The following is a 26,655-nucleotide window of genomic DNA, read 5'->3' on the forward strand; positions in this document are numbered from 1 at the left end:
TTATTCAAAATAAATTTTCTACCTCTCCTCACCTCCCTGCAACAAGAGTTAACTAGATTGAAGAAATACTACCTGTCCTGGATGGGAAGACTGGCAGCATATAAAATGACAATTCTTCCAAAACTTTTATATTTTTTTAGAGCCCTGCCGATTTCTATGCCTGTAACCTTTTTCAAATCAGTTCAGACTCAACTCAATAAATCTGTCTGGGCTGATAAGAAACCTTGGTGCTCCCAGTCTTCCTTGTCCAAGAGAAGGGAAATTGGAGGAATGGGCCTACCTATTCTAAGGGGCTACTACTTAGCGAGCTTGTTAGATCAACTGAAGTAGTGGCTTCACCCTCATGAACTGAAACACTGGGCTGTGATTGAAAGCTCATGGGTGGATCCTAACTCCTTACAATCCACATTACTTGCAACCTCCTTTGCCAACACGACTTTTAAGCCTGAACACCCTATTATACAACTGGTAATGGACACATGGAGGAACTTTCACCAAAATGCGGAACTTTACCAAAATGTAACTGAGATACCAACTCTTCTATCCTGCTTGTGCACATACATTGATAATCTGGACCTGACGTCTTGGGAACAAAAAGGTATTTCATTGGTCTCAGACATGTTAGAGAGGGGCAGGTTGATCCCCTTCGATGTCCTAGCTCACAAGTACTCTCTCCCTGTAACAGACTATTTTACATACTTAAGAGTCATAACATTCTTAAAACAACATCCTGTTAAAATACCACACCAAGCTTGGGCATTCTGGTCGGACATGACAACATTCAAAGGGGGAAAAAAGCCATTCACTGTAATTGCCGTTTTACTAGATCTGTCATTGGGAAACAGCCCAAAAAATTCTTCTCAGGTGGTACTATACTCCCTATATCACAGCAAAATTCTCACAGGGGAGCACCAATCTATGCTGGCGTGGTTGCGGTAAAGTTGGCACTCTGATGCACATGGTTTGGGAGTGCCCTCATCTCAGGAGTTTCTGGGGAGGGGGTATTCTCTCTGTTCTCCAAAACCACTGGCGTCATCAGGAAAGGTACTCCGGAATTAGCTATACTAAGTATACATATAGACCAGTACCCGCCATCTCTCAGAATGATAGTAGTCCAGATCTTGATGGTGGCTAGATTATTAATCGCTAGGAAAATGGAAAACCCCCAACCCCCCAAACATTAGTGAGATTATTAAAAAAGTAGACGAAACGTTTAAATATGAGCAGATACTGGCTACAATGGAAGGGAAGTCCTCTCGTTTATATGCACAGTGGGCGCCTTGGATCGATACCAGGAAAGTTGTGTGAACTCATGCACTATTTGTTCTTTTTGTTTTGCTGCTTTGTAAAAATTTACCTTAAATTGAATTTGGTTAAGGTATATAATGTATAAGGTTTAATAATCCTCTGCTGTACAGAGGATATATGTACGTAAAATACTAATGTGAAAATGGTGGATAATGCTTCTTGAGAATTTTTCGATGATGTATGTCTCAACTGTTTACTGTTTATTGTATCGATTAAGCCTTTCAATAAAAAAGATTTATAAAAAAATAAAAAAAAACAATCTACAGAGCTGACCAGAATTACTTATTGAGGAAGTCTATAACACATTTCCACAGATCTTGCCTTGAAGAAGCCCTTTCAATGCCTGACCATTTCCAGCAATTTAAATAATTCTGTAGATGGTTTATTACCTGTTGCTACAGACATCAGTTTAGTTGAATCATGTAGCTTCCCAGCCCGAGCCAATGCATAAGAAGTTAATGCAATTGAATGTGGTCTGCTCAATTTTCCATAATGCTTTGATATGAATTGTACGGCCTTGTCAATGCTGAGCTGCAGATTCTAGATGGAAAACAAAGAGGTCATAGTAAGATATGAGGCTTTTTCATATACATTTAGAGGTTATTTACTGGTATAAAAATCCACTTACACTGACATAATCCTCACAGTATTTCTGACTCTCCACTAAAGCAATGGCGACAAAGGCTGTGATGGCAACATCTGGATCAGAGGAGCCAGCAAGTCCACCCTGCAAGATAAGAGGACAGTATAAATAGCAGTATAAATGTTTGTTCACCTTTCATATGTAACACCAACAAAATAAAAAATCAGAAGTGTTCAAGTAGCAAATTGTCTGGTAGACCCTTTTATCTTATAGAAACAACCAACAACGAGCAAGACAGATGCTAGAGTGGTCCTAGTAAGAGAAGCCCGGAGTAAATAAAATAAAATGGCATAAACGAAGGGTGGACATGACAGGGTTAATCAGGGTACATGGGAAGAGAGTTTTTGTGAGAGATGAGGAGATTGGGTGTTGAGGCAGTGGGGGAGGAGTTATCTGCATGAAGCAGCACGTGTGTCCCTCCTCAACTCAGTAGCAGCAGTAGGAGTGATCTTCTCACCCTCCCTCCCTGACAAGGTTTGTATTGTTCGTTGTTTTTTTCATGCTAAACATAATAATTTTTTTCCACAGGACAAGGACGAGGGATATCGTGGCAGTGGCAGGTTTTTCGTCTTTGCTGGTGAAGGAAGTTCGGGACCCATCGGTGGTATGGGTCCCGTTGGTGGTATTCCGGCTAACGATGGTTTAGCTGGAATTTGGTTAATGGGTGCCCTGTGATCAGTGTTTGGTTGTCTCTGAGTTGGCATGTCAGCTGGAGGCCTATTTAAGTTAAAGGTACCGCAGTGCCGGATTGCATCATGTGACAAGCTTGGGGTTTTCCTGCAAAGACCAACGCAAGTATGTGACTGATGGGTGGTGGTTTAACTGTGTTTTTTTATAAAGTTATATAAATTTACTTGAGTTGTTAATAAAATGGCTTCCACGGCCAATATTTACTCCAGCTTGGTGTGGTCTCCATTCATGGGTAAGGGTACAGTAAAAGTCTAGAAGATAGATGGTAATTATGTAACATCTGTTATACAATGTCAAAGCAGAATCAGCAGATTGATGGCCAGGTCAGTCAGAAGGGTTGTGCTGCAGGTAGGGTAGGGAGAAGGTTAAGTGCCCGGGGAGGGCTATTCCGTGGCAGGGGGATGGAGTAGTCAAGTAATAATGTGGTAGGTGGAGTAAGGCAGATAAGCTGGCAGTGTCAACATATGGACAGCAACAGAGTCATCACAGAGAGAGACTCTCCATCACTAGAATCACTCTCTTGCTAGCTCTGATTTTGTCCTTTTTAGCAGTGTTAATTTCGTCAACTAAAACAACTAAAACATTTTAAAATGACTAAATGAATACGATTTTAGTCGATTAAAATACTACTAAAACAAAAACAACTGAGATGACTAAAACTAAAATGGAATTTTAGTCAAAAGACTAAAATGGGACTAAAACTAAAATTCCAATTTAATTAAAAGACTAAGACTAAATTGAAATTTGACTTCAAAATGAAAAGAGGCACTGATAGGAGGCATTGATGGCTGCACTGATGGAGACACTGATAGGAGGCATGTATATGAGGTACTGATGGCTGCACTGTCCTAATCAACATGGGGGCAAGGCGTCACTGATAGGCGGCACTGATAGGAGGCACTGATATGAGGCACTGATGGCTGCACTGATAAGAGGCACTGATGGAGGCACCAATGGCGGCACTGATAGGAGGCACTGATGGCTTCCTTGATGGAGGCACTTATAGGAGGCATGTATATGAGGTACTGATGGCTGCACTGATAGGAGGCACTGATGGATGCACTGATGGCTGCACTGATAGGAGGCACTGATGGAGGCACAGATAGGGGGCACTTATATGAGGCACTGATTTCTGCACTGATAGGAGGCACTGACGACTGCACTGATATGAGGCACTGATGACTGCACTGATATGAGCCACTGATGGCTGCACTGATAGGAGGCACGGATGGCTGCACTGATGGCTGTTAGGGATGAGCCAAACACCACCCGGGATTGGTTGATTCAGAACATGCGAATGGACCGAAGGTTTGCATGAACATTCGAACACCGTTAAAGTCTATGGGATTTGAACGTGAGAAATCAAAAGTGTGAATTTTAAAGGCTAATATGCAAGTTATTGTCCTAAAAAGGTTTGGGGACCTGGGTCCTGCCCCAGGGGTATCAATGCAAAAGAAAGTTTTGAAAACTGAAGTTTTTTCGGGAGCAGTGATTTTAATGATGCTTAAAGTGAAAAAATAAAAGTGAAATATTCCTTTAAATATCGTACCTGGGGGGTGTCTACAGTATGTCTGTAAAGTGGCACATGTTTCCCGTGTTTAGAACAGTCCCTGCACAAAAATTACATTTCTAAAGGAATAAAAGTCATTTAAAACTGCTTGCGGCTGTAATGTAATGTCGGGTCCCGGTGTTCTGTCCAAAAATGTCCGCCTATTGAATAGCGTCCGCCCCGTACTGTGCAGGCCCAGCGCTTGCGTAGTACGGAGTACAAGGAGATTCAGAAGATCTCCAAAGATGAACGGCGCCTGCACCGTGAGTCCAGGTGCAAGCCCAATCATCCAAATGGACATAGGGCTGCACATAGAGGGCCCCTCACGGGCTCGCTTCGCTCGCCACTCTTCGGGCATGGCCTCGCTTCGCTTGGCTCTTTTATATTCTGACTCTATGTCCACTTGGATGGTGGAGCTTGAACCTGGACTCACGGCGCAGGCGCCGTTCATCTTCGGATATTTTCGGAATCTGCTTGTCATGTGTACTGAGCATGCACAGTACACAGGGACACTATCTGACGGGGGACAGTATTTGATAGGACACCGACAATATGGATGAAAATTGTTGAGAAAGACAGCATGGGTAATCCCCCAGCCCATTACCAGGCCCTTTGGGTCTTGTATGAATATTAAGGGGAAGCCCGCACCCAAATTTAAAAAAAAAGGCGTGGGGACCCCAGGGCCCTATGTACGCTGAACAGCAGTATACAGGCGGTTCAAACAAGACAAGGACTATAGGTTTGTTCTTAAGTTGAATCTATTTGTAATTTGAAACAGGTACATTTTTTAAGTGTAGATCCAGCCAAAAAATATATTTTTAAGCTTTTTGGATAACATAGGGAAGGGTTATCACCCCTGTAACATTTGTTTAGCTGTCTGTGGAGAAGATTTCACCTCACTATCTGTCCCAATGACAATTGGATTTAGAAAATTTGGGGTTTTTATGGAAACAAGGATTGGTGATAAAGCATCAGTGGAGACACCTTTTTCCTATATTAACTCTTAGCCCTTGTACACACGGTCGGACATTCCGACAACCAAATCCGTCGGATTTTGTCCGACGGATTTTGTCCGACGGATTTTGTCCGACGGATTTTGTCCGAAACTGTTGCATACACACAGTCGGACAAAGTTGTCAGAAAATCTGATCGTACTTTACGTGATGACATTATTTCGTTAGGACGGGACTATGTTTAGGCTAGTAGCCAATAGCTTTGGTCTAGGAATTTGATCTGAGCATGCGTGGCACTTTGTCCGATCGGAATTCTCTACACATGATCAGACAAAGTCCGATCGGATCATGTTGTCGGAAAATTTTATAGCCCAGCTGGAAAACTTGGCCTGTCGGATACTCAGACGGAAACTGTCCGATGGAGCCCACACACTGTCGGATTATCCGACAACACGGTCCGATCGGACATTGTCCAATCGGAATGTCCGACTGTGTGTACAAGGGCTTACAGGAGAAAATTTCCCTTCCTAGAGGTAGATTTACTCTCACTTCCTGTTGTCTCCCTCCGTTTGTAAGTAGGAGTCATTTGTAAGTCGGATGTTTGAAAGTAGGGGACCGCCAGTATATACTATACAGCCTGCCCTATATATTCTGCCAATTTGGGCCTTAGGTGTTGGTGGTACCAGAACACTGTAAGCCCTCACAGTTACTTTTGGTGGGCGCTGGAACGGGCCCTGCTGTAAAATATTATATCAAGAATTGCAATTACATGGCCCTGTTGAACAGGGTCAGAAAAATTGGGCCTTTGGTGGTGTGGTGGTGTTGCCACAACACTGTAAGCCCTCAGTTACTCTTGGTGGGTGCAGGAATGGGCCCTGCTGTGAAATATTGGATAAAAAAATTGTAATTACATGCCCCTGTCAAACAGGGGCAGAAAAAATGGGTCTTAGGCAGTGGTGGTGGTGCCACAACACTGTAACCCCTCACAGATTCTGTTGTTGCGCGCAGGAACGAGCCCTGCTTGAAATATTAGATCAAAATGTTTAATTACGTGCCCCTGTTAATCACATACCGACCAGCCGACACAGTTGTACTGCGGCAGCGCAAATCGGCTATATGCTGCGTCGGTATCATGCGCACCACCTGAGGCGCCCCCGCTCGCTCCACGGGGCACATGGAGAAGCGGCAGCTGTGTGTGTAAACACAGTTTTTGGTTCTCTGAGCAGGGAACTGACAGATCGTCTGTCCATACAGTTAGTTTCCATACATTGTTAGTTTCCCTGCACAGTCCCATCCCCCCTTCAGTTAGAACACAAAACAGGATACATATTAACCCCTCCACTGCCCCCTAGTGTTAGCTTCTTCACTGCCAGTGACATTTTTACAGTAAACAATGCAATTTTAATTGCACTGATCGCTTGTATTTGCAGTCATGATAAAAATCGCTGATTGCCGCCATTACTAGTAAAAAAAAAATTATTAATAAAAATGCCATAAATCTATCCCCTATTTTGTAGATGCTATAACTTTTGCGCAAACCAATCAGTACAGGCTTATTGCGATTTTTTTTTTTTTACCAAAAATATGTAGAAGAACATAGAATAATATGTATTGGCCTAAAATGAGGAAACTAAGGAAAAAAAAATTCTTTTTTTGTTTATAGCGCAAAAAAGAAAAACCACAGAGGTGATCAAATACCACCAAAAGAAAGCTCTATTTGTGGGGAAAAAAGGACGTCAATTTTGTTTGGGAGCCACGTTGCACGGGCGGGAAATTTTCAGGTAAATCGATGCAGTGCCGAATCGCAAAAAGTGGTCTGGTCTTTGGCCAGCCAAATGGTCTGGGGATTAAGTAATTAAACAAGGGCAGAAAAAATGGGCCTTAGGCGGCGGTGGTGGTGGTGCCACAACACTGCAATCCCTCACAGACATTCTAGTTGAGTGCAGGAATGAGCCCTGCTGCAAAATATTACAGCAAAAATTGTAATTACATGCCCCTGTTAAACAGGGGCAGAAAAATTGGGCTTTAGGCACTGGTGCTGGTGCCCAGAACCAAAAATGTTCTTAGAAGCTATCAACATGAACATTGAGGAGGAATATGATAGACTCTCGGCATAACAGGATAGTCACTCAGCATCAGCATAGGCAGTCTTCAAGGAATCTCACATTCATAAAAAAATTAATTGGTTACATCAGCATCAGGTGCTTGGTAGCTGGTGATTAGGGATGAGCTTCGTGTTCGAGTCGAACGTAAGTTCGACTCGAACATTGGTCGTTCGGGCGTTCGCCGAATTCCGAACGTTTGGGCCGTTCGCGGCAAAATTCGTGTGGCCCACAATGCACTGCGATGGCGCAGTGCATTGCTGTCTCATGATTGGCCAAGCATGCACTGTGACCCCGCATGCTTGGCCAATCGCAGCGCCAGCAGCGAGGAGAGCCATGGTTGGCCACAGGCATCCTGCCTGTGGCCAATCATAGCTCAGGCTGTGTAGTGCACGCCCCACACTATATAAGGCCGCATTTGAGGCGGCCTCGTGTAGTGTGTTAGTTAGCATCTGAAGCAGTGGGTGTTCTGTGTACCTTCAACACAGTTACACACCAATCGTTTTTGGCTGATTTCCTATCTTGCTCTTGTGTAGTGGTTACTGTCTGTGCCCTGACCGCAGTATACACCACTATATTCACCTCACCTATATAGCTAGTGATCTAGCTTTAATAATAGAGCTTGCAGTCAGTAGTGTTAGTGCGTGCTGTCTGCGTGCTCTGTACCCAGTACATACCGCTATAATCCACCTACATAGCTGTTCTCTATTTGGGCCCAATTGTCATCTGCAGGAGTTATTGGAAGTTGTGTGTGCTTCCAGCACAGCACAGCACAGTATACATCTGTATATACCCCTTTAACTCTGCTGTTTTCTGGTTATTGTCTGCGTGCCCTGACCGCAGTATACACCGTGATATTCACCTCACCTATATAGCTAGTGGTCCATCTTTAATAATAGCGCTTGCAGTCAGTAGTGTCACTCAGGAGATAGTGCGTGCTGTCTGCGTGCTCTGTACCCAGTACATACCGCTATAATCCACCTACATAGCTGTTCTCTATTTGGGCCCAATTGTCATCTGCAGGAGTTATTGGAAGTTGTGTGTGCTTCCAGCACAGCACAGTACAGTATACACCTGTATATACCCCTTTAACTCTGCTGTTTTCTGGTTATTGTCTGCGTGCCCTGACCGCAGTATACACCGTGATATTCACCTCACCTATATAGCTAGTGGTCCATCTTTAATAATAGCGCTTGCAGTCAGTAGTGTCAGGAGATAGTGCGTGCTGTCTGCGTGCTCTGTACCCAGTACATACCGCTATAATCCACCTACATAGCTGTTCTCTATTTGGGCCCAATTGTCATCTGCAGGAGTTATTGGAAGTTGTGTGTGCTTCCAGCACAGCACAGCACAGTATACATCTGTATATACCCCTTTAACTCTGCTGTTTTCTGGTTATTGTCTGCATGCCCTGACCGCAGTATACACCGTGATATTCACCTCACCTATATAGCTAGTGGTCCATCTTTAATAATAGCGCTTGCAGTCAGTAGTGTCACTCAGGAGATAGTGCGTGCTGTCTGCGTGCTCTGTACCCAGTACATACCGCTATAATCCACCTACATAGCTGTTCTCTATTTGGGCCCAATTGTCATCTGCAGGAGTTATTGGAAGTTGTGTGTGCTTCCAGCACAGCACAGTACAGTATACACCTGTATATACCCCTTTAACTCTGCTGTTTTCTGGTTATTGTCTGCGTGCCCTGACCGCAGTATACACCGTGATATTCACCTCACCTATATAGCTAGTGGTCCATCTTTAATAATAGCGCTTGCAGTCAGTAGTGTCAGGAGATAGTGCGTGCTGTCTGCGTGCTCTGTACCCAGTACATACCGCTATAATCCACCTACATAGCTGTTCTCTATTTGGGCCCAATTGTCATCTGCAGGAGTTAGTGGGTGTTGTGTGCCTCCAGCACAATATAAACTACCCAACTACTGTTTTACCCAACTCCCTTCAGGCCATTACCATGTCTGGAAGGCCAGCAAGGAGAGGCAGACAGGCGCGAGCCGATAAAAGAGGGCAAGCAGGCTCTGTGTCTAGAGACAACAGTGCTGGTCGTGGACGCGGTGCATTGTCATCAGCACGTGGCCATGGGACATGCTTGTCCTTCTTTTCTGCAGCTGGACATGATGAACCGCAACATGCCAACGACTTGGTAGAGTGGATGACCAAGCCCTCTTCATCCTCCTCATCCTCTCACACCCAGTCTCAGGGTAGTAGCAAAGCAGCTGCCAACGCATCGTCTTCCCTCCTCTCAATGTCATCATCAGTGACTCCTTCCCTAGACCCACCACGTCCTCCTGAGGAGTCTCCTGAACTCTTTGAGCACAGTGTTGGGTACATGCTCCAGGAGGATGCCCAGTGTTTGGTGGGCTCTGATGATGACACTCAGCTAGAGGAAGGCAGTAGCGTGAGCGCAGAGAGAGAGGATGCTCAAGAAGCACAGCAATCTGGCAGTCATGTTCCACAAGCTGCAGCATACTGCCAGGTTTGCTACAGCGATGAAGAGGGAGGGGATGATGAGGGCACTGACTCCACGTGGGTGCCTGGAAGGAGGGAGGAGGAGGAGGAGGAAGAGGAGGAGGCACATGTCCAACGAGGCAGGATGCCCTCCGGGGGCCAGCTTAGGGGCAGCACACCGACTGAATCACACCGCAGAGCTCCGCCTGCGCAGAGCGCTTCCTCTGCGCGTTATTCTAAAAGTTCTTTGGTGTGGGCCTTTTTTGAGACGAGTGCATCAGATCGCACCGCTGCTATTTGCAACATATGTCTCAAGCGTATCTCACGTGGCCAAAACATCAGCCGCTTGGGCACCACATGCTTGACCAGACATATGTTGATCTGCCATGCAGCTCGTTGGCAAGCGTACCTCAAAGACCCACACCAAAGAACAAAGCGGACCTCTCCTTGCTCCTCATCAGCTGGCATCTCCAACCCCACTAGACCTTCAGTCCTCTCTGAAACCTGCTCTGAGAGGAATGAAGGTGTAGAATTAGGTGTGTCACAGCCAAGTGCTTCCGGGAACTCTGCTAGTGGTACATCCACGTCCGATTATAGCAGGCAAATGTCCCTGCCCCAGCTGCTGGACCGGCGGAAGAAATTTACTACCAGCCATCCACATGCCCAGCGGTTGAATGCTAGCTTGGCTAAATTGCTAGCACTTCAACTGCTGCCTTTTCAGTTGGTAGACTCGGCCCCCTTCCGTGAGTTTGTACAATGTGCGGTTCCTCAGTGGCAGGTCCCCAAACGCCACTTTTTCTCACGGAAGGCGATTCCGGCTCTCTACTGGCATGTGGAAGGCAATGTCCTTGCCTCGCTGGACAGGGCGGTCAGTGGTAAGGTTCATATTACCGCTGACTCATGGTCCAGCAGGCATGGACAGGGACGTTACCTGTCTTTCACGGCCCATTGGGTCACTCTTCTGGCTGCTGGGAAGGATGCAGGACAAGGCGCAGTAGTGTTGGAGGTTGTTCCGCCACCACGCCTCCAAAATGCTACTATTGGTTGTGACACACCTCTCTCCTCCACCCCCTCCTCTTCTTCTTCCTCCATGGCCTCTTCCAGTGCTCTGTCCTCAGAACCAGCGGTGCTCCGTAGGCGTTGCAGGGGCTACGCAAGTACGCAGGCAAAATGATGCCATGCCGTGCTTGCGCTGGTTTGTTTGGGGGACAGGAGCCACACTGGGGCGGATGTTTTGTCAGCTCTGCAGGGGCAGGCCGAGAGGTGGTTGACGCCACGCCAGCTTAAGCCAGGAATGGTGGTTTGCGACAATGGCACCAACCTCCTCTCCGCCCTCCGACAGGGACAACTGACCCATGTGCCCTGTGTAGCTCACGTCCTTAACCTGGTGGTGCAGCGGTTCTTGGGCAGGTACCCCGACTTACATGATGTCCTGAAGCAGGCCAGGAAAGTCTGTGTGCATTTCCGCCGATCATTTAATGCCTGTGCTCGGCTGGCTGAGCTCCAAAAGGAGTTGAAACTGCCCAAGAACTGCCTTATATGGGACATGCCCACCAGATGGAACTCAACATTGGCCATGCTGCAGCGGCTGCACATGCAGCAGAGGGCCATCAATGAGTACCTGTGTGACTACGGCACCAGGACAGGGTCAGGGGAGCTTGGTTTTTTCTCACCACGCCAGTGGGGCATGATCAGGGATGCATGCACTGTCCTGTCACCGTTTGAGGAGGCCACAAGGATGTGAGCAGTGACAGTGCATGCATTAGTGACACTGTACCTCTTGTCCACCTCTTGGAGCATACGCTGCGTGGAATAATGGACAGGGCACTTGAGGCAGAACAGAGGCAGGAAGAGGAGGACTTCCTTGCCTCTCAAGGCCCCCTTTATCCAGACAGTGTTCCTGCTGTGCCACCCATCACACAGGAAGAGGGTGAGGAGGAGGAAGAGGAGGAGGAGGATGATTGTGTCAGCATGGAGGTGGAGGCTGGCACTCAGCATCAGCATCAGCAGCAGCAGTCTTATAGGGATGATTTACAGTCCCAAGAAACACGTGGACTTGTACGTGGCTGGGAGGAGGTAGCTGTGGATCATGTTGTCCTTAGTGACCCAGAGGACTCCGGACCGAATGCCTCAGCTAACCTACGCTGCATGGCCTCCCTGATCCTGCAAAGCCTGCGGAAGGATCCTCGTATTCTTCGGATCAAGGAGAGGGACCATTACTGGCTGGCCACTCTCCTTGATCCACGGTACAAGGGTAAGGTTGCCGACCTTATCTTGCCATCGCAGAGGGAGCAGAGGATGAGACATCTCCGGGAGGCCTTGCAGAAAGTTCTGTGCAACGCGTTCCCAGAGACTGGGAGGTCACAAACTCCTGGTCCTGGACAACGTGTTGCTGAGGCATCAGTCAGAAGGAGCGGTGGAGAAGGTGGCCGTCTGACTGATGCTTTCAGACATTTTTTTAGTCCGCAGCCCCAAGGTATGATTGGTTCCAGCAGCCATCGCCAGCATCTAATTTACATGGTGCAGGAATACCTAGGGGCAAGGTCAGACTTGGACACCTTTCCCACTGAAAATCCTCTGGCTTACTGGGTCTTGAGGATGGATCACTGGCCAGAGCTTGCACAGTATGCAATTGAGCTACTGGCCTGTCCTGCATCCAGCGTTCTTTCGGAACGCACCTTCAGTGCTGCTGGTGGCTTTGTTACCGATCACAGGGTGCGCCTGTCCACCGAATCAGTTGATCGACTGACCTTCATCAAGATGAATCAGTCTTGGATCACCCACAGCTACCAAGCACCTGAAGCTGATGTAACCGAATAATTTTTTTTGAAATACCACATCCCTTCAAGACTGCCTATGCTGATGCTGAGTGACTGTCCTGTTATGTTGATTGTCTATCCTCTTCCTCCTCCGCTGATATGTTGGAAGAACATTTTTGGTTCTGGGTGATGCCAGCAGCCCAATTTTTCTGCCCCTGTTTAACAGGGGCGTTTAATTACAATTTTTGATGCAATTCTTTGCAGCAGGGCTAATTCCTGCAATAAAAGTAGAGTATATGGCAGAGGTTGGAGTGTGGTGGCACCAGCACCAGTGCCTAAGGCCCAATTTTTCTGCCCCTGTTTAACAGGGGCGTTTAAGTACAATTTTTGATGCAATGCTTTGCAGCAGGGCTAATTCCTGCATTAAAACTAGAGTACATGGCAGAGGTTGCAGTGTGGTGGCACCAGCACCAGTGCCTAAGGCCCAATTTTTCTGCCCCTGTTTAACAGGGGTGTTTAAGTACAATTTTTGATGCAATGCTTTGCAGCAGGGCTAATTCCTGCATTAAAACTAGAGTATATGGCAGAGGTTGCAGTGTGGTGGCACCAGCACCAGTGCCTAAGGCCCAATATTTCTGCCCCTGTTTAACAGGGGCGTTTAAGTACAATTTTTGATGCAATGCTTTGCAGCAGGGCTAATTCCTGCATTAAAACTAGAGTACATGGCAGAGGTTGCAGTGTGGTGGCACCAGCACCAGTGCCTAAGGCCCAATTTTTCTGCCCCTGTTTAACAGGGGCGTTTAAGTACAATTTTTGATGCAATTCTTTGCAGCAGGGCTAATTCCTGCATTAAAACTAGAGTATATGGCAGAGGTTGCAGTGTGGTAGCACCAGCACCAGTGCCTAAGGCCCAATTTTTCTGCCCCTGTTTAACAGGGGCGTTTAATTACAATTTTTGATGCAATGCTTTGCAGCAGGGCTAATTCCTGCAATAAAACTAGAGTATATGGAAGAGGTTGCAGTGTGGTGGCACCAGCACCAGTGCCTAAGGCCCAATTTTTCTGCCCCTGTTTAACAGGGGCGTTTAATTACAATTTTTGATGCAATGCTTTGCAGCAGGGCTAATTCCTGCAATAAAACTAGAGTATATGGAAGAGGTTGCAGTGTGGTGGCACCAGCACCAGTGCCTAAGGCCCAATTTTTCTGCCCCTGTTTAACAGGGACATGTAATTACAATTCTTGATATAATATTTCACAGGAGGGCCCCTTCCTGTGCCCACCCAGAGTAACGGTGAGGACTTATAGTCTTGTGGCACCAGCACCACAACCACCAAAGGTCAATTTTTCTACCACTGTTCAACAATGGCATGTAATTACAATTCTTGATATAATCGTTCACAGCAGGGTCCAGCACCCACCAAGAATCACTTTGAGGGCTTACAATGTTGTGGCAGAACCAACACCTTGTTCCGCCATTTCTGCAGAGCATATAGGGCAGGCCCCTACTTTCAAACATCCAACTTACAAACATCAGACAGCAGCAAGTGAGATGAAAAAAGATGGATGACAAAACAAATTATACAGGGGTGATAACCCTTCCCTATGTTTTCCAAAAAGCTTAAAAATATTTTTTTGACTGGAGCTACACTTTAAAAATGTACCAGTTGAAAATGACAAACAGATTCAACTTAACACAACAAACCTACACAGTCCCTGTCTTGTTTGCACCGCCTGTATACTGCTGTTCTGAGTATATAGGGCCTGGGGGCCACACGCATTTCCTTTTTTTAACCACTTGGGTACCGCGCTATTGCCGAATGACGGCATTAGCGCGGACCTAGATTTCCGGGACTACGTCTATTGACGTCGTCCCGGTTACGAGCGGCCTGCGCGCCCCCTAAGGGGCGCGCGCGGCGCGCTCTGTGATCGGCGAGTCTATGAGACTCGCCTGATCACCGATCCGTGCAAGGGGTCGATCCCGACCCCTTATCACGTGATCAGCTGTCAGCCAATGACAGCTGATCATGTGATAGAACGGAGCCGGTAATCGGCTATTATTCCTCCTCGCGCTGACAGCGCGAGGAGAAAAAAAAAAAGCCGATCACCGGCGGCCGTGATCGGGACATCAGTCCCGATCACGGCCAGCAATGCAAGGCACCACATGCCACCTGCCAGTGCCCACCTGCCTCCCGCAGTGCCATCCTGAAGTATAACTAAAAGTAAAAGTAAGTGCCCCCCGTCTGTGCCCATAGTGCCCACAGTGCCACCCACAGTGCCACCCACAGTGCCACCCACAGTGCCACCCCACAGTGCCACCCACAGTGCCACCCACAGTGCCACCCAATCTGCCTCAAAGGTGCTGCACCCCAGTGCCGCCCATCAGTGCCCAGCAGTGCCGCCCATCAGTGCCCAGCAGTGCCACCCATCAGTGCCCAGCAGTGCCACCTATCAGAGCCACCTATCAGTGCCACCTATCAGTGCCCATCAGTCCCATCTATCTGTGGTACCTATCAGTGCCCATCCGTGCCACCCATCCGTGCCACTTATCTGTGCCACCCATCCGTGCCATCTTATCTGTGCCCATCTTTGCCCATCAGTGCCGCCTTATCTGTGCCCATCGGTGCCGCCTTATCTGTGCCTATTAGTGCCGCCTTAACTATGCCTATCAGTGCCCACCAGTGCAGCCTATCAGTGCCCACCAATGCAGCCTATCAGTGCCCACCAATGCAGCCCATCAGTGCCCACCAATGCAGCCTATCAGTGCCGCCTTATCAGCGCACTTCAATGAAGGAGAAAAATGACCCGTTTGCAAAATTTTATAACAAACTATTAAAACATGATTTTTTTTTTTTTGCATCTTTTTTTGTTTGTTTAGCAAAAAATAAAACTCCGAGCTGTAACTAAATACCACCAAAAGAAAGCTCTATTTGTGGGAAAAAAATGATAAAAATTTCATTTGGGTACAGTGTTGTATGCCCGCGCAATTGTCATTCAAAGTGCATCAGCGCTGAAAGCTGAAAATTGGTCTGGGACTGAGGGGGGTTTAAGTGCCCAGTAAGCAAGTGGTTAATATGGGTACGGGGTTCCCCTTAATATGCGTACAAGACCCAAATAGGCTGGTAATGGGCAGGGAGGGCTACCCATGCCATTTTTCTGAATGATTTTCAACCATATTGCAGGAACCAGATATAACATTAAAACCGCAAGCAGTTTTAAATGGTGTTATTTCCGTTTAATGTCATTTTGTGCAGGGACTGTTCTAAACACGGGAAACACGTGGCACTTCACAGGCATACTACAGACACCCCCCAGGCACCATATTTAAAGGAATATTTCACTTTTTTTTTCACTTTAATCGTCATTAAAATCAGTGCTCCCGCCAAAACGGCCATTTTTGAAACTTTTTTTTGCATTGACCCATGTCCCCTGAGGCAGGAGTCAGGTCCCCAAACCCTTTTTAGGACAATATCTTGCATATTAGCCATTAAAATTAGCACTTTCCATTTCGAATGTTCGAGTCCCATAGACTTCAATGGGGTTCTAACGTTCGTTATGAACGCGGGGTCCGTTCGAGAGTTCTGGTGCGAACCGAACCGGGGGGTGTTCGGCTCATCCCTACTGGTGATCCAAGACTGATTCTTTTTTATGAAGGTGAGCCGATCAACCGAGTCTGTGGACAGGCGCACTCTGTGATCGGTTAAAGGGCCTCCAGCAGCACTAAATGTGCATTCAGATAGAACGCTGGATGCAGGACAGGCCAGTAGCTCAATTGCACACTGTGCAAGCTCTGGCCAGTGATCCATCCAGTTGGAATGGTCTCCAAGTCTGATCTTGCCCCAAGGTATTCCTGCACCATGTAAATCAGACACTGGCGATGTTTGCTTCTCTGACTGATCAAAGCCTTACCAACACGTTGCCCAGGAGGACCAGGAAATTGTAACCTCCCAGGCTCTGGAAACGTATTGCACAAACCTTTCTGCAAGGCCTCCTGAACATGTTTCATCCTCTGCTCCCTCTGTGAAGGCTGGATAAGTTCCGCAACCTTACCCTTGTAATGTGGATCAAGAAGGGCTGCCAGCCAGTACTGATCCCTCTCCTTGATACCACGAATCCTAGAGTCCTTTCGCAGGCTTTGCAGGATCAGGGAGGCCACGCAGCATAGGTTTGCTGAAGCATTCGGTCCGGAGACCTCTGGGTCACTGAGGACGACATGATCCGCAGCCATCTCCTCCCAGCCACGTACAAGTCCATGGGTTTCTGGGGACTGAAAACAATCATTTGAAGACTTTTGCTGATGCCGAGTGCTAGGCTCCACCACCATGCTGACACAATCCTCATGCTCCTCCTCTTCATGTGTGATAGGCGCCTGCAGGAATACTGTCTGGATAAAGGGGACCTTGAGAGGTAAGGAAGTCCTCCTCTTCCTCCCTCTGTTCTGCCTCAAGTGCCCTGTCCATTATTCCATGCAGTGTGTGCCCCAACAGGAAGACAAGAGGGGCAGTATCACTGATGCATGCACTGTCACTGCTCACCATCCTCGTTGGCCTCCACAAAGGACAGTGCATGCATCCTTGATCATTAGCCACTGGCGTGGTGAAAAAAATCCAAGATCCCCTGACCCTGACCTGGTGCCGTAGTCACACAGGTACTCATTGATGGCCCTCTGCTGCATGTGCAGCCGCTGCAGCATTGCTAACGCTGAGTTTCACCTGGTGGGCATGTCAAATATGAGGCGGTTCTTGGGCAGGTTGCATTCCTTTTGAAGGTCAGCCAGCTGAGCGGTGGCATTATATGACTGGCGGAAATGCCCACAGACTTTCCTGGCCTGCCTCAGGAGATCCTATAAGCCTGGGTACCTGCACAAGAACTGCTGCACCACCAAATTAAGGATGTGAGACAAACAGGGTACATGGGTCAAGTGTCCCTGTCGGAGCATAGAGAGGAGATTGATGCCATTTTCACAAACCACCATTCCTGGCTGAAGCTGGCATGGCGTCAACCACCTCTGAACCTGTCCCTGCAGAGCTGCCAGGAATCTATGCCCCAGTGTGGCTCCTGTCCCCTAAGCAGACCAACTCAAGCACCGCATGGCATCGTTTTTCCTGAGTGCTTGCGTAGCCCCTAGAACGCCTACGGAGCACCACTGGTTCCAAGGACAAATCGGCACAGGAAGAGGCCATAGAGGAAGAAGAAGGGGAGGAGGTGGAGGAGAGAGGTATGACAGAATCACCACTACCAGCATTTTGGAGGCGTGGTGGCGGAATAAGCTCCAACATTACTGCACCCTGTCCTGCATCCTTCCCAGCTGCCAGCAGAGTTACCCAGTGCGCTGTGAAAAAAGGTAACGTCCCTGTCCATGCCTGCTGGACCATGAGGTAATATGCACCTTACTGCTGACCACCCTGTCCAACGAGGCCAAGACATTGCCTTCCACATGCCGGTAGAGAGCCGGAATGGCCTTCCAAGAAAAAAATGGTGTTTAGGAACCTGCCACTGAGGTACTGCACATTCCACAAATTCTCGAAAGGGGGCAAAGTCTACCAACTAAAAAAGCGGCAGTTGGAGTGCTAGAAATTTAGCCAAACTAGCATTCAGCCACTGAGCATGTGGATGACTCGGATTGGAATTTCTTTCGACGGTTTAGCAACTGGGGTAGGGAAATTGGCCTGCTACAATCGGATTTAGGTGTACCACTAGCAGATTGCCCACAAGTGCTTGGGACACCTAATTCTACACCTTCATTCCTCTGAGTGCAGGTCTCTGAGAGGACTGAAGGCATAGTGGGGTTGGAGATGCCAGCTGATGAGCAGCAAGGAGAGGTTCGCCTTGTTCTTTGGTGTGGGTCTTTTAAGTACTGCTGTCAATGGACTGCATGGGAGCTCGACTTATGTCTGGTCAAGCATGTGGTGCCCAAGAACCTGCTGTTTTGGCCATGCTTGATACCCTTCAAACATATGTTGGAAACAGCAACGGTGCGATCTGCTGCACACATCTCAAAAAAGGTCCACACCAAAGAACTTTTGAAAAAATGCGCGTCAGCACATGCGGAGCTCTGCGGTATGATGCATTCGGTTGGCTGTCCTTCAGCTGGCCCCTGGAGGGCATCCTCCTCCTCCTCCAACTCCTCTTCTATCAGGCACCCACGTAGAGTCAGTGACCTCATCATCCCCTCCCCCCTCGCCACTGGAGCAAACTAGGAAGTATGCTGCAGCTGGGGAAACATGGCTGCCAGTTTCTTGTCCTTCTTGGGCCCCCCTCTCTCTGGTCTCACGTTACTGCCTTCATCCTCAACCTGGGTACAATCATTGGAGCCTTCAAAATGCTGGGATGCTCCTGCAGCATGTACCTGACACTGTGGTCGAACAGTTCGGGGGGCTCCTATGGACATGATGGTCCACTTTGGCAGCTGCATTGACAGCCAAACTTCTCTTAGCCTGGGTGACAAAGGATGAGGAGGATGAGGACGGTAGATTGTGATCCACTCTTCCAACTCTTCTGCATGTTGTAGCTCAACACGGCCAGCTGTTGAAAAAAAAGGACAATTGTACCTCACGGCCATGTGCTGAGGAAGCACATGGCCAGCACTGTTGGCTGTAGACACAGAGCCTGCTTGCCCTCTTTTAGTGGCCTGGCCTTCCAGAAATGCTGTAAAATTGGATTAGCAAAACACAGCCTGAAGTTTACTAGAAAAATGACACCAGGAATTACACCAGGAATTTAAAGAGGGATTTCACTGTGAAAATACTGCAGCTGCTGACTTTTAATAAATGGACACTCATCTGTCCCAGGGTCCAGCTATGTCGGCAGCCTAGGCCGATCGATTGCTCGGCTCTCGGCTGCTGCCGCCACCATTCTAGGTGAGGGAATCAGGAAGTGAAGCGTTGCGGCTTCACTTCCCAGTTCCCTACTGCGCATGCGTGAGTCGCTCAGCGCAATAGGAATTGTCCGCGCTGTCTCTGGGACTCGTGTGTGCCCCAGCAGACAGCTCGCAGGGACAGGAAGAGGCACAGACTCCCGTGAAAGTCTATGCCCGAAAGTGGGTGTAAATACCTGTCTTTGACAGGTATCTGCACCCCCCCCCCCTGAAAGGTGCCAATTGTGACACCGGAGGGGGGGAGGGTTCCGATGAGCGGAAGTTCCACCTTAGGGTGGAACCCCTGTTTAAATCCTACAGCTCTACTGTACCATGCAGCCAGGTACATGAGGTCTCTACAGTACAAACAAATGGCCACTGCTCTCACCTGTAACAAAGAGCACATGCAAAACACACTATTTTTTCATGTTTTTTTAGGTACCATGTGAAGACCTTACCCTTGATTCTGAGTACTGTCTACTAATAGGAAAATTTTCCTGGAACATCCCATCTGGTTTCTGCATGTACCGTACCAACCATTGGACAGAGCGACATAGAACATCATCAGTAATGCCTATCATTCTTTTGGCCAAGGAGAAGATTTTGACAATGTATGCCGTAAGCCTGCAATGTAGAACACAATAGAAATGCCAATGATTGTATGCTGAGAGTAGGTCCATTGTACAAATGTTTAAAGTTCAATTCCAGCTAAAACTTTTTTCTTAAGTTTTGGTTTAACGTTTGTAAAGATTGGTACTCCTAATTCTGATTTTATCTTGGGCCTCACAAGCCTGCAACATGGAATGTCTTCCTTATGCTATGTCCATTCCCAATGTGTATAATCTGTAGAATGGGCATTCTGCAAAGTGCAGAGGTTTTCAATGAGTGTAGAAAATCTGTTCTATGTCTCTTGATCTTGACTGTTTATCTGCTTAGTAGAGACATATCAGGTTATGTTACCCAAATAAATACTGTGCTTAGAGATCTATATAGCAGCTAGCACCTCAATAGACATATATTGACCTATCACTGTGTGTTGGGGTGAAAACTGGAATTATGGAGCTAGTTTCATCGGTCAGTCGGTTTTCTGTGTATCGACGTGTGAACCTTTTCATCCCTGATGTATACTGTAGTGTCTAGGAAGTTGACCTGTGTGTTTGAATAATCCATAGATGGGTGAAAAGTGTTGATCAATGAGAAAAATAGTTTTATATTTTCTTCACCTTCAGTCCATATCAGGAAGATAATATCAATATAGCGGTAACATCTGTATGGTTTTTGTTGTATACTGTTCAGGAAATTCTCCTCCAGGTCAGTTATAAATAAATTTGCATATTGGGGTGCCATTTTACTTCCCATAGCAGTACCCATACATTGAAGATAGATGTCATTGTTGAAAGTAAAGTAGTTATGTGTAAGAATGAATTAGATGAGCTGTGTAACATCCTCAGCAGTGTATTTGTGGTCGCTTCTCAGCCTTTTGGCTAAGATCAAGTGTAGTATCTGTTCTTATCAGTTGCCAGGAGGCGGCGCTTGCTTAATTCCCTGCTCTACGGCGAGGTGGATCAGGGGTAGCGGGTTGCTATGCAAAACATGCTTGCGTGAGGGTAACCTGGAGCAGTTCGTAGCCGAAGGGGAAGCCATCTGATGGGGATGGAGAACCACTGGGTCGGCGCTGAAGGGTCAAGTCCCTGGTCTTCTGGCCTAGATTGTGGCAGCTCTAGCTCCGGTCAGTTTTTCAGGAGAGAACACTGGCTCCCCTTTTCCACCGGGGGAGTGGTTAGTACTTCCCGAATGTAATTAGATAGGAGTCATGGGAGCGAGGGTGGAGCCTGATGGTAAGGGCTCTCACTAAGCTCTCAGAACTCCATGCCTTTCTGCCTGAGGTGGGGGCTGCTGTGGTCTGGGTTGTTGGTCAGGGTTGCAACGAAAAGCCAGTGGTGAATGTGCCCCTGAAGTGGCAGTTCAGGGGTGCGTAAATTCACTGTGAATTATCACTTTGAGTTATGGCACCATGATCACTTCACTACAACACACGTTTTTCGCACCTGCCTCTAGGGCGAGCCTTTTGGCTAGGACCAGGGGAAATTTTTACTCCTGGCTGGAGGGCCGGCCGTTGTATTACACAATGGTCACTTTCCCTCTCTCCCACTTCCTTCTCCCCCCACTTTCTTTTATTTATACCCCTGTGTTTGTCATTTTTTTGTTTGGTGTATCACGTTTGTCACTGTGTGATTAGTAGGGTGTAGGTCACCGGGCCTGCCCTGAACGTCTTGTGAGGGGGTGGACATAGGCCTTCTGGCTTGGCTCACCCTTCAGGTCTCCCTTCAGGGGAGCCCCAATTGAATACTTGGGTTTCGGCAGACCTTCCAGAGAAAGGGGTCCGTCTGGTCTCGGCCAGATGGACCAAGTGAGTACCTCAGTCCTGGTCTGGAGCCTAACGCCCTGGGGGATCAGGGTAATGTCCTTCCTAGTGGAGGACAGTGTTACACCCGTTGCACATTTTGTGTTCACTCTTTATGTGTGTGCACTTTTTTTAGCACCGGGTGGAGTTTTTGGGTGTGTTTCACACGCCACTGGCTTTTCAAAAAAAAAAAAAGCAGTGTATTTTTGGTTTATTGAGGATGATAAGAATCTGTAACATGCTGCCAACTCATCCTTGTAAGGGATTTTACTGTACAAAGATTCTACATCCACAGTGACTAAGAAGTGTTTTTGGTGGTAATTGTATATTGTTAAGCTTGTTCAGAAAATCAGTGGTTTCTTGCAGGAAACTAGTAGTGTTCATGACTAACGGTTTTAACATGTTTTTTACAAGGCCTGAGATATGTTCAGTAAGTGTATTCATACCTGTTATAATGGGTCTGCCTGGATTTCCTGGCTTGTGAATCTTGGACAGCATGTAGAAGTCTCCAATTTCTGGATTATCTGGAATCGTATTGATAAGTTCTAAATGTAGGTGGCTTGGTATAGTTGTAATGAGACCTTTTAATTGCTTAGTAAAATCCTGGGTCGGATCATAATCCAGTTTTTTGTAGTAAGTGGTATTTGCCAGCTGCCTCTGGCCATCTTGTATATATTAGTCTGTATCCATCACAGTGACTGCTTACCCTTTATCTGCTGCTTTGATGGTCTGATTATTGCGCAATTCATGTACAGCTCATGTACAGCTCCAGTGCTCCTTTGCTCCAGTGGTGAAAGGTTGCATAAAATGTTATTTTGTTGTATGGATATCAGGGATGTGACAGGCAAGCTGAAGCTGTCAATATAAGTATCCAGTTTGGGGTTGCGTCCTTGTGGAGGTGTGTAGTTGCTGTTCTTTTTCTTGTTGTCACCTCCTATTATCCTAGGATTACTTTCATTACAGTGAAAATATTCTTAGTCTCCTGAAGAATTCCTCTATATCTGACCATACCTGTAAATGATCCAATTTGGTGGTTGGGCAGAATGTAAGGCTTTTGGAGAGGACTGTTATTTCTGGTGTGGAAAGTTTGTGATTTGCCAAATTTATGATTCCGAGTTCCTCTGTTATAGATGCATTTTCTGTCAGGTCAGCATTTACACAAGAGATACGTTGGGATTCTGGATTGGGTTCCAAGTTGCTGATAGCAGGAGTTATAGAGGTTGTTGTTTGTTTGTTTTGTGTTGTTATGTTTTGTGTTGTTATATATGGGGTTATTTATGAAAGGCAAACCCACTTTGCACTACTAGTGCAAACTACAAGTGCAAAGTGCACTTGAAATTGCACTGAAAGTGCACTTGGAAGTAAAGTCGCTGTAGATCCAAGGGGGACATGCAAGGAAAGTAAAAAACAGCATTTTATCTTGCACATGATTAGATGATAAAATCAGCAGAGCTTCCTCTCATTTCAGAGTTACCGCTCAGATTTACAGCGACTGCACTTCCAAGTGCACTTTCAGTGCAATTTCAAGTGCACTTTGCACTTGTCGTGCAAAGGGGATTTGCCTTACGTAAAGAACCCCCATTGTCTTATTATACTTCAAAAGACTGAAAAAAAAATACCCTCTCTACTGTACTGCACTTAGCTGAAGTAAAATTGCATTGGATTCAACTTCTGTGTCTAATCCTCCTAATGAATGCTCTGATTGGAAGACGTGGGGAGGTTATGTCAAGATCTCCACCTCATCCAATCATTCCTTGATTGAATAAAGTGTTCTTTAAATAGTGCCCATTAGGGATGAGCTCGGTGTTCGACACGAACATCGTCCGTTCGTCTGTTCGGCGAATTCAAAACTTTGTGGGCCATTCGCACCAAATTCGTGTGGCACAAACAGCCCACAATGCACTACGCCATCGCAGTGCATTGCTGGCTCATGATTGGCCAAGCATGCACTGTGACCCCGCATGCTTGGCCAATCACAGCGCTGGCAGCGAGGAGAGCCATAATTGGCCACAGGCAGGATGCCTGTGGCCAATTATAGCTCAGGGGGTTTAGTACATGCCCCACACTATATAAGGCTGCCAGCATGGCGGCCTTGTGTAGTGTGTTCCGGCGTGCAGGGAAAGAGCTAGATAGGCAGGGACAGTGTGTTCTTTTCTCAGGCATCTTAAAGTGGTGTTGTGTGCCTCCAGCACAGTATACACCTGTATCTACCCTTTATTGCTGGTTTTCTATAATAAAGGCATCTGCAGGAGTTAGTGGGTGTTGTGTGCCTCCAGCACAATATACACCTGTATCTACCCTTTATTGCAGTTGTTCTCTAATACAGGCATCTGCAGGAGTTAGTGGGTGTTGTGTGCCTCCAGCACAGTATACACCTGAAGATACCCCTTATTGTTGGTGTTGTCTGTTGCCTATCTTGCATATTAGCCTTTAAAATTAGCACTTTTGATTTTGAACGTTTGAGTCCCATAGACTTTAATAGGGTTCTAAAGTTCGTACGAGTTTTAGGGCCGTTCGAAGGTTCTGGTGAGAAACGAACTGGGGGGGTGTTCGGCTCATCCCTAGTGCCCATGCCAAGTGGGGACCTCCTGTGTTCACTAACCAGCAGGGCAGCCACTAGGCACAGAACTCAGAAGGTAGTTGAGGTCACTGCAATATTGAAGCAGTGCTTACTACAGTGATTTCCAGCTACCAGGGGACGACTAAAGGTATGGCTGCACAGAGAACATTTTTTTCAATTAAAGCATTCTCTGATTGGACGAGGTGGAGATTGTTACGTTACTTGCCTTGCCTATTCCCCTCATCTAGAGAACTCTTTGCATTCATTGAGAAAATGAATGTGGTCCCTGAATGATGCCCGTGTGGAGCAAGCAACCTTCAGTGTTCACCAGGTAATAGGGCAGTTGCTCCCCAGAACTTAGTGGAGATCACTGTAGTATCGGTGCCTACTACAGTGATTTCCAACTTCCATGAGGATTCCACAGATATAGCACATACAGGACATACCTACATTGGACAAAGCTGGACCACTGTAACATGGTACAAATTGCCAAAACTGAAATCATCTTTAATGCTATTGTTTGCATGCTGCCTTTCTAACTTAGTAGGTATGCTTGTAATTACCAGGTTCCTTTGGTTGACCCCTGAAGAGCCGTATATGATCCATCTGTGGCTCGATAGCTTAACTGCCTGGCATAACCTAAAGTGAAATTAAAAAGACAGAAATAATGAGACGAACAGGTAAAGAAAATGTGTGCGATATAGAGTATATACTGTATACACTGCTGAAAAAAAATGAGAGCATAGCATCAAGTCAATTAAACTTCTGGGATATTGATCTGGTCAGTTAAATAGAAGAGAGGAGGTTGTTAATCAGTTTCCACTGCTCTGGTAATAAAATTAGCAACAGGTGCACTAGATGGGCAATAATGATACGACCTCCAAAACAGTAATGGTTTTAAAGGTGGCATTTTGTTTCCCTGCTCAGCTTTTTTGACTGTTTTTCACTAGTTTTGCATTTGGCTAGTACTGATAGTATTAGGCAATACCTGGACCCTATAGCAGTGGTTTATTTAAGTTTTGTGCAACTAAAATTGCGTACCCCCTAATTTAAATACCTGTCACCTGTAAACCACACCCCTTCCTCTTAAAGTGGTAGTAAACCCTGTACTACCACTTGAACCTACACGCAAGCCTATATTAAGGCTTACCTGTAGGTACTGTGAATATCTCCTAAAACTTGCACCAGGAGATATTAAGAGTGAATGCAGCCGATGACACCATCGGTGCATGTGCTCTGCAGGTCCGGCTTACAGTGCTGGACCTTCAGAGCCTGTGCCAGAAATGGCGGCTTCACCGCGGATGAGCAGGAGTGACGTCATCGCGCCCCTGGCCGCTCATGTAGCCAGAGGCTGGGAACCTGGAATGAAGACCAGGAGAAGATGTCAGCCGTTTCAGCGGTGACATCACGGTAGTGTATGGCTTCAATCTAGGGTAAGTTTCTCATAATGTGCTAGCAAAAAACATATTTCTCCATTTACATGAAGGTCAGGTTAATAAAAACCCAGCACAGGGTTTATCTTTACAGTGTAGATCCCGATTTAAAGCGGAACTCTTATGTAAAAGGGACTGCTGCAGACTCTGGTGTAAAGGGAAATTCTGATGTAACGGGGTCTCTGGTAACCACAGCCCTTTCTTTACACGAGTCCACAGAGCTCCCCCTTATATCACAGCCCACAGAGACTGTGGGCATGGCACAAGGGACGGTCAGAGAATGCAGGCATGGCTCAAGAGATGGTCAGAAACTGCAGGCATGGCACAAGGGATGGTCAGAGTCTGTGGGCATGGCATTAGGGGTGGTCAGAGACTGTGGGCGTGGCACAAGGGATGGTCACAGACTGTGGGCATGGCTTAAGGGACAGTCAGAGACTGTGGTCACGGCACAAAGGATGGTCAGACTGTGGGCATGGCACAAGAGACGGTCAGAGACTGCAGGCATGGCACAAGGGATGGTCAGAGACTGCGGGCATAGCACAAGGGACAGTCAGAGACTGTGGGCAGGGCACAAGGGATGGTCAGGGTCTGAGGGCATGGCATTAGGGATGGTCAGAGACTGTGGGCCTGGCACAAGGGATGGTCACAGACTGCGGGCATGGCTTAAGGGACGGTCCAAGACTGCGGGCATGGCACAAGGGACGGTCAGTCTGCGGGCATGGGACAAGGGACAGTCAGAGACTGCAGGCATGGCACAGGGGACGGTCAGAAACTGCAGGCATGACACAAGGGATGGTCAAAGACTGCGGGCATGGCACAAGGGATGGTCAGAGACTGCGGACATGGCACAAGGGATGGTCAGAGACTGCAGGCATGGCACAAGGGATGGTTAGAGATTGCGGGCATGGCACAAGGGACCGCTGTTGAATATTGCTCAG

At 47.2% G+C, this 26,655-nt stretch overlaps 1 protein-coding gene and 1 pseudogene across 1 annotated transcript in view; one reads left to right on the forward strand and one right to left on the reverse strand.

Annotated features, from left to right (window-relative positions):
- Window positions 1-26,655, reverse strand: part of LOC143962293 (complement C3-like) — a 298,490-nt gene that overhangs the window by 63,197 nt on the left and 208,638 nt on the right. The window contains 4 exon segments of the mRNA XM_077471596.1: window positions 1,698-1,848; window positions 1,937-2,035; window positions 19,779-19,944; window positions 24,848-24,923. Coding sequence (XP_077327722.1) covers window positions 1,698-1,848; window positions 1,937-2,035; window positions 19,779-19,944; window positions 24,848-24,923 — 492 coding nt within the window.
- LOC143964640 (U2 spliceosomal RNA) lies at window positions 20,785-20,867 on the forward strand (annotated as a pseudogene).

Source organism: Lithobates pipiens, unplaced genomic scaffold (genome assembly GCF_037356315.1).
Source record: "Lithobates pipiens isolate NorthernLeopardFrog02 unplaced genomic scaffold, aLitPip1_a1.2 Scaffold_8, whole genome shotgun sequence".
Taxonomy (NCBI): Eukaryota; Metazoa; Chordata; class Amphibia; order Anura; family Ranidae; genus Lithobates; species Lithobates pipiens.